This window comes from Podarcis pityusensis (assembly GCF_964106645.2).
Source record: "Podarcis pityusensis genome assembly, chromosome: Z".
Classification (NCBI taxonomy): domain Eukaryota; kingdom Metazoa; phylum Chordata; class Lepidosauria; order Squamata; family Lacertidae; genus Podarcis; species Podarcis pityusensis.
Genome location: NC_138044.1, coordinates 25,475,318 through 25,483,870, shown reverse-complemented (window position 1 = coordinate 25,483,870; position 8,553 = coordinate 25,475,318). Strand labels below are relative to the sequence as shown.

General features: G+C 43.6%; 1 protein-coding gene across 2 annotated transcripts; it reads left to right on the top strand.

Moving 5' to 3' along the window:
* The first annotated feature begins 1,391 nt into the window (after positions 1 to 1,391).
* NXT2 (nuclear transport factor 2 like export factor 2) lies at positions 1,392 to 7,975 on the top strand. Of its 2 annotated transcripts, XM_080990735.1 has the most exons (5): positions 1,501 to 1,553; positions 2,461 to 2,547; positions 2,771 to 2,877; positions 3,613 to 3,757; positions 6,214 to 7,975. In XM_080990735.1, the coding sequence occupies exons 3-5, from the start codon at positions 2,800 to 2,802 to the stop codon at positions 6,390 to 6,392; spliced, it is 402 nt and encodes a 133-aa protein (XP_080846861.1). In that variant the 5' UTR covers positions 1,501 to 1,553; positions 2,461 to 2,547; positions 2,771 to 2,799; the 3' UTR covers positions 6,393 to 7,975. The 2 variants fall into 2 exon arrangements, with proteins under 2 accessions (XP_080846860.1, XP_080846861.1); XM_080990734.1 differs by lacking the exon at positions 2,771 to 2,877 and having other exon boundaries at positions 1,392 to 1,553.
* The last annotated feature ends 578 nt before the right edge of the window (positions 7,976 to 8,553 follow it).

The following is an 8,553-nucleotide window of genomic DNA, read 5'->3' as shown; positions in this document are numbered from 1 at the left end:
TCTTAGAAATTGCCACCCACCCCCTGTCTCTGGGTCATCCAGACCTTTTTGGTTAGTTTTTTACCCACTTATTTTTATTACCTGGTTTGGAAAATCAGCAGTTATGTTGAGTTAACATCAGTTTCACTGGAGCTCACGTCTCTACTCTAATTATTTATCCTAAAGCAAAAGCAGTTCATTTTTCAGTTTCTACCAATGCAAAGCACTCCTATGCCCCCTATTGGTTCTTAAAAGACAGTTAGAAACAGAAAAAGTTGGGAAAGGAATGAAATGGTCATAATAAATATTTAATATTTTTAAAGATAGATTCAAGCACCCGCTAATTTATGCCCACCAAGGGATGTTTGGGATAGATTTGTTTTCTACTGTAATTTTACACGTTGCTGCATCCCCACTTAGCACCATAACAGAAAAAGAAGGTGGAATTTTCCATATCTGCAGGCAGATCTAGCTCTTTGGAATTTAAAAGATAAAAGAGAGATATTGTATGAGCCGCTAAAGAGTTGTGGACGCCGAAATAACATATTGCTCAGTCTTCGAAGTTTGTCGCTATACATTTTGTGGTGGCAATAGGTGACCAGGAGTGTAATTTCATGCACATTTATATATGTGTTACATTTGCTTACCACCTTCCTCTAAGGAGCGAAAGACAGCACACTTGGTTCCTTCTCTTTCCTTTTTATCCTCACAACAGCCCTGCGAGGTGAAGTTCGGCGGAGAGAGGAAGCGACGGGCTCACTCAGAGTAAAAAAGCCTCATCCCGCACACGGTCGACTAAGGATTAGACTGAGCACACGCCCTACATTTAGGCACATTCCTCTCCAAAGAATCCCGAGAACTTTATAGTTTCCCACGTGCTGGGAACTGCAGCACTTTAGGTGGTAAGCTACAGTTCCCAGGCTTCTTGGTATGTGTGTGTTTCTTTTTAATGTATGGTTTGCCAACATTTGGCGCTCCAGATGTGGCTGGGCTCCAGTTCCCATCAGCCCAGCCAACATCGCCAACGGGCAGCGATTATGGGAGCTGCTCTCCAGCAACGCCTGGAGAACCGCAGACTCACCAACCTCGCCCTAACCACTATGCAAGACTGCCTTTCTGGAGTGAAGCTAGGGGAACTTGCAGTGCTAAGCAGCAGGAAAAGCACGTGGCGGAGGGGGCGGGAGAAAGAGTTACGCTAAACCGGAACACGGGGGGGGGGGAGAGCCCAAACGCAGCGGAAGGCCTGTCATTCGTCGCCATAGCGACAGGCGGCCGGAAGTTCTGGCCGACGCATGAAGCCACCCGTTTGCCAGGATCTCTTCCTAGAGCGGTGCCGCTCTAGGCCTCGGCACCTCTATAGCGGAATTAACGCCTTCCTCGGAGACCGCGCTTCCGTTTCCGCCTACCTGTCTCGCCGTCTCCTGGGTCCGTCTTGACTGTTCGCGCTTCTCTTCCAGCCAATCCCTGTGCGTGCTTCCTCCAGAGGAGCAGGTTGCCCCCTAAGGCGAGTCTGGCCTCTCACTTCTCTACCTCAGTCCTCGAGGGACGTCGCCCACATGGCTACTACATCTGTGGTAAGAGTGGAAGCTGAGGAGGTAGCGCGAGGCAGTGGTTAGAGTGTCGGCCCCTGAGACGGAGGACGTGGGTTCAGGTCGCCCTGCCGCGTAGCTCTTAGGGTGGCCTAGCCTCTGCCTGCCTAACCGGGTTCGTTGTGTTGATAAATTTGGGAGGGAGGGACGCATTCGACCTCCTAAGTGGAGGGCCGGCCCATGAGGCAATGTGAGGCCACCTCCTCGGGCGGCAGGACCAACGGGCTGAAGAACCGGCTTCCAAGGAATGTATTGCCAGGCTTCCGCTGCTGTAGAGGCAATGGCAAATGAGGTCCGATCCTTGGAGGTTGCTTTGTTCAAGAGTTTCAGCTATGAAGCCACTGGGAGATATCGGGCCACTAGTGTGCTCTCTTTCTCTCTCAGCCTAACCTTACAGGCTTGTTATGTGAATGGAATGGGGAGGGATGGAACAAACAAGTATGTGGTCGTACGTAGGTGACCATCACAGTAGAAGGGCCCACTACAAAGTTCATGGTGCAGGAGCACATTCCCCCCCCCCCAAGAAACAATCCCTTTGCTGCCTTTCTCCTAGCACACAATTGAAGGCATAACTTCACTGCTGCTTCTCTTCCTCTGTTTATGCTGATACTGTCTGGGACTGTTTCATGTAATTATGGTTGACAAAATCATAGTCATAGGTCATTTTGCCAGTCACTTATATAAAGTTTGTATGGCTTTGAGGCAGGGGTTACAACAAAGCAAAACTATGGAAGAGATTTCCATCCATTAGCCATACTAGCTCTTGTATGTCACAAAAAGGAAATCAATTAGAACTTTACAAAATGGAGTTCCCTTCTCTGCATCTGACATCTTTACCTTACTGTTGACACCCTTCGAAAATGGTTTCATTGAGCTGTGTTTTTATGTTTAGAACTTTAAAACCTATGTCGATCAAGCTTGCAGAGCTGCTGAAGAATTTGCAAATATTTACTATGAAACCATGGATAAAAGGAGACGGGTATGTAGATTCCCAACAGCTTTTGTGTTTGGTGTGGGGTTTGTTTTTTTTAGAAGAATTATTTACTGCATTTCGCAAAGTACATATCTGAGTTCTGATGTTGTAGGTGCTGATATTATTCATGCTAATATACATATTTGTACATGCTGAGATTATTAGATCATTCCATGTTGTCATGGACACAGCCTTCAAACACATGTCATTTGTTTCTATCTCTTAACAGCTTGATCCTCTGTATGTTTACTCAAAAATATGATCAGTGGGAGTTTACTCTGTGAGAATATCTGTAAAGGACTGCATCCAAAGGCTACAATCCTATACCACTTGCCTGTAAGTCCTATTGAACGCAGTGGTGTTTAAATAGACATGTATAGGATTGTGTTATAAATAGTGCAAACAGGTACACGGAAGTGTGGAAGCAATGACTGAGCAGTTCCAGTTAGCTGACATGAAATGGTAGCTACTTAACCTGAGTCTTTCTCCCTTTGAACTCAGTGGGGCTCACCTTTCTGTAGACTTAGAACCAAAGAATTGGAAGGGACTTTGGAAGCCAAGTACCAGCTCACTGTAGGATTTTGCAATGCAGGGTGCAACTTCTTGCATCCCTAACAGATGGCTGTCCAACCCCTGCTTACACACCTCCAGCAAAGGAGAGTCATTGCCTCCCAAAACAGTCTATTTCACTGTTAAAACAGTTCTTAATGTTAGGTTGTTTCTCTTACTGTTTTACCAGGTGCATCATGCTGTTTGCTCATACTTAGAATGTGATCAGCTAAGATACCTAGTTCCTTTTCCAGTGTACTGCTGCCAAGCAAGGTCTCCCACATCCTATACTTGGTGCTTTGATTTGGGTGTGTTAATTACAAGACTTTAATGCATCTCTGTGCATTTTGTGGGGGGACTTTTTTAAAAAGCCTTTCAGATTTTTTAAAAATAAAAAACCCTAAAGGAAAAGGGAAAATGTAAATACTGTATCTGGATGCAGCAACCTATATAGGAAGGGGTGCTGTAATAAAAGCACAGTTTCCCCTTGGAGTTCATGTAATGCTTCCTAATGTTTCTCAGGTGTTAACCAAACTCTACCTGGACAAAGCGACCCTGGTTTGGAATGGGAATGCAGTATCTGGGCAAGCAGCACTTGCAGAATTCTTTGAAATGTTGCCTTCAAGTGATTTTCAAGTTACCACATTTGATTGCCAGCCTGTTCATGGTAAGATACCTTGTCAAACAGTGTAGCCCACAAATCAGGGAAGATAGTTTGATTCTAAATATGTAAGTAGAATTATTTAACCTTTTCACATTATGTAACTTGCAATCATTCCAGTTTCAGAAATTTCAGCTGTTCCTTTGCGTTTCTGAATTATGTGGTTAAATTATGTCTACCCAATCTGTTCTTGTGACATTTCTGTATATTCTTCTAAAAAATTGTAGAAATGGAAAAGCATCCATAGTGTCCCTGATGGTCTTTAGGAAAAGGTTGCGAGGAGCAGCTTTGTTCCTATTTGTGCTGATCTTCATAGCTCAAGCAGAAAACTATTGCAAAAAGTGTGACATGCTTTAAAAAAGTGCTTATTAAATATTTTTGTGATACAAAACAAACAAATAAACAAGGAAAAGTACATATAGTGTCTCCACTTTCAACTCACAGAGTCTTTTTCACAGTTTGCTTACGTTCGGTATGAGACACTATTGTCACAGACTTAGGGGGAACAGGGGAGAAAAAGAAGGAGGGAGAGGGGTGGAAGTGGTCTTTTCATTCTATTGTGCAGGGTTTTTGTGTCAGCATTTCATGGGTAGGTCCTTTATTTATATAGTTATTGATTTTTATTGGCATTGTGAGAGATTGGAGAGTCCAGAGCTTGGTTGGTTATGTTCAGTTGGTTGCAGCATGGTTTGTTTGTATGTGTGTGAAAGGGTGTTGTTGTGTCAAATTAGCCATATTGATTTGTATGCTCTTGTTGGGGATAAGTCATTGTCTTGTTGGACAGTATGCTTTTTAGAACATCCGTTCCTATGCCACCTTACAAGGCTGCTGGACAGAACAGAGCAAAATCCTATGAACTGTACAAAGAGTGCTGGTGTGGACGTAACCTGAATATAATTGTTTTTAGAAGCCTTAAAGATTAATTTGAATTTCCTGTAAGTCGCCTCTTTGAACAGTCCTTTGCCCAACTTATTTCATATTTTTAATTTTTAAAATTACATTTCTATACTGTCCTTCATCTGAGGGTCACGGGGCAGTTTACAATGTTAGCATCCATCTGTCTAGGGAGATAATTGAAGAGCGCACCTTTGGGGGTAAAGTCAAACCACTCGAGAGTTACAGCGCCTGCTTTGGCTGTAGAGTCCAGTAGGGCAGATGAAGACGTTTGGTTTTGCTGCTGCAGGTGCACCGTGGCATTTCTTCTCTTTGTGCTCCTTTCAGTGGTCATTCATCCTCTGGTCACTGCTGTGGACACACAGCCTGACTGTCTGTCTCCAGGCATTGCAATTGTTTGTAAGGGATTGCCATACAGCGGCAATCCCAGCCTCCATGTCACATTTGCAGACATCTTTGTGACACAGAGTCAGTCTGCCAGCCGGCCTAGTCTGTGAAGCCAGCTCCACTTGGAGCACATCCTTAGGGATCCTGCCATCTTCCATTCTGTGTACCTGACTAAACTAGCGTGGATGTTTCTGAAACAGAAATGTGAACATGCTAGGAATGTGGGCTTGGGAGAGCACATCTTTGTTTGAGACTCTGCCCTGCCATGTGATGCCCAAATATACCTGATACAGCACAAGTGAAAGACATTGGGGCTTTGCTCCTAGCAGGTGTAAGTTGCCCATTACTCACTTCTATAAAACAAGTATGCATAGCATAGTAACAAGCAAAACATAGTCAGGATGGCGAAAAATAGCACTGAAAATATTGCTCTTTTTGTAGATTCTGTTTTCATGCTGCATTTTTGTATTTTATGGTTTTAATTTTTACTTCTAAACTATCAACAGAAGTATTGTTATTGGATGTATACATATTGAAAATGAAATAACGAATAATGGTGGTGGGATTTTGCTAGTTGGCAAGTTAGAGAAGAGGCATATCTCAGTGGCAGAGCATCTGCTTTGCACAGCGAAGGTCCTAGATTCAGCCTCCAGCCTCTCAAGATGTTACTGGGATAGACTCCCTCTCTGAAATCCTGGAGAGCTGCTGCCACTCAGTGTAGACAACACTGAGCTAGGTGGACCAATATTCTGACTTGGTAGAAGCTGCTTTCTAGACACCCATAGAACATTGTAAAGTGGCACCTTGGACTAAACCAATGGTGGGTAAGTTGTGGCACCAATGACTCTCTCTTCATCCCTGACTTTTGGTTATGCTGGGAAATGAGAGTCCAAAAATATATGGAGGGCCACAGGTTAGCCATCCTAGGGTTAAACAGTATAATAACAAGATGAACTTACTAATACTTATTGAGCTTCACACACATATGCATACCTGTTTCATGATTGCCCTGCAAGCTTCTATAATACTGATTGTATTGTTGGTTGCATTTTACAGGTGTTTTAGTTAGAAAGAGGAGAAAGAAGCAATAACTTTGAAATGCTTGATAGCAATTCTGTATAAAAATAGGCTTGTGATATACTGGCATGCCTTAATATCTTCTGTTCTGTTTCTTTCTTTAGAGCAAGCCACTCTGAACCATAACACCATCCTTGTTGTGACATGTGGGTCTGTCAAATTTGATGGGAGCAAGCAGCAGTACTTCAATCAGAACTTCTTGTTAACAGCACAAACCACAAACAACAACACAGTGTGGAAGATTGCGAGTGACTGCTTCCGCTTCCAGGACTGCCCTAATTAGTGGGGAGCAGCAGTTGGCTATACTTCCTCTGGACAAGATTACTGGCTTTCAGGATGGTCGTACTCTGGATGTGAGAAAGTACCTTCTCTTTGAAAGAAACTTCCTCTTGCCAGGAATTACCAACTTCAGAACAGCAAAAATCAAACTTACTTATTTAAGAATGCTGTCTGTGGTGTCGGTATTTAAATCAATATAGGAAAATACTGTTATGGTTTACTTGCATTGATGACTCATTCATACACATTGTATACAAGCACTATCTGTCACAAGTTGTATTTGTTTTGGTGAGAAATTAAAATAGCTGTAACAACAAGGTGAGGATGCAGATCTTGACTAACTTGAAGTCTTCCTAGAATTTGAAAATCTTGGTGCAAATAAGTACAGCTGGGAGAAGATTGTGTGAAGGAGAATGATAATTGTCTCTGGGCTTCCATGTATTTCTAGTAAAAGAAGCTATTGGAGAGATATTAGGAAGACCTCAACACCCCGAGGCTATTTTTTTAAGCTGCTTTGGAACTGCTTTTGTTACTATGTTGCTTTGTGCTGTTTTATCTATGATTTGTTGAGTTTGTATGTTACCATTTTACTGGCTACATTAAAAAAAATATTTTTTTAAAAAAGGGGGTTTGGAAGAGAGATTTTGACTCTTTTGTAGCAGAGTTACGCCCAATGGTGATTGCTCCAAGCATATTAAAACTTGGTTACATTTTGCATCTGCCCTCATCCACCTTTAAATATACTTGAAAATACTTGAGCTGGAATACATCATAGACACTTAGCTTTGCAAATAATAAAACTGCTTGCATCTACCAGGATCTTAACTCCGCTCTTACAGCAGAGGTGACCAAGGAGTGTCCAGAGCACTGTCTAGTCCTGTTGTGTTGGATGAGTTTCAGTTGGTAAGGATCGAGAATGTGGACAAGGTGCTTGGATTGATCAGGACGGCCATTTGCATTCTGGACCTTAGTTCATCTTGGCTGATAAAAACTAGCAGGGAGGGGCCAGGTGGCTGGTCCAGGAAGGTGATTAATGTCTCCTTGCAAGAGAGGGTGGTCCCTGCCTGCTTGAAGGAGGCCACTCCTTAGGAAAGCCACTCCTTAAGAAACCCTCACTGAACTCGGAAAATCTAAGGACTCAGAAAAACTATTGGCCAGTTCCTAATCTCCCCTTAGGCAAGGTCCTGGAGTGGGTGGCCACAGATCAGATCCAGGCGCTCTTGGAGGAAACTGATTTTCTATATACATTTCAATTGGGATTTAGGCCCGGTTTTGTCATAGGAACTGTTTTGGTCACCCTGTATGATGACCACTGTTGGAAGAGAGACGGGAAATGTCTCCTTGTTAATTCTTGACCTCATGATATCCTGGAGCAGCTGTCCAAATTGTTGGAATATTCTGTTCCACCTTAAGGAACAGGCATGATTGTTGTGTGTCACATGTCTGTTTACACTCCAGCACAGTATGCTGAGAACTTCCATTTGTGTATTGCTTTTGCTTTTTTGCTTTGGACACGAAGGAGATTAGACATGTTTCCTTTTGTCCTGATGTACACTGAATAAACTGCTTGTAAATATCCTCACACAACCTCTCCTGCCTCTTCTGTTTGTGCGGCGTTTACTCTGCTGAGTAGCGTGCCCTAGCTTCAGAAGCTTGGGTCGCAGATTCATGCTGCACCAAGGACTGGAGTTCACCCAGTACACCGGCCAGCGCGCTGGAGCCAGCTGGGGGCCTGCCAATTGCCCCCGTTTCCTTGGCTGCATGCCAACACAAATTGTGGTGGTTCCAGTTGTACTTGTGTAGTCGTTTCCAGAGGGTGATACTTGGGAAGTTCTTCACCTTGGAGCCTTCAGTGTGGGGTTTCTCAGGGTTCAATTTTATCCCCCATGCTGTTCAACATCTACATGAAACTCCGGGGTACGTTGCCAGCAACCAAGCTCAGCATACTGCCTTCTCACCTGCCGGTGAGGTTGTACTTGACCATTGTCTTGCCTCAGTAATGGACTGGGTGAGAGCCAACAAACTGAAGCTCAATCCAGGTAAGACTGAAGCACTGTTCGTAGGAGGTTTCCTAAACTGGATGCATGGGAGGTTGCCTCAGAAGCAGTAAAAATATATTTTTATGGTTTTGGGGGGTGAAAATGTTGGAGAATACTTGTCTCATG

Coding starts and splice junctions, on each gene's coding strand:
- NXT2 (XM_080990734.1), top strand. Junction 2,548..3,612: donor CCATGGATAAAAGGAGACGG/GTATGTAGATTC, acceptor AATGTTTCTCAG/GTGTTAACCAAACTCTACCT. Junction 3,758..6,213: donor TGATTGCCAGCCTGTTCATG/GTAAGATACCTT, acceptor TTCTTTCTTTAG/AGCAAGCCACTCTGAACCAT.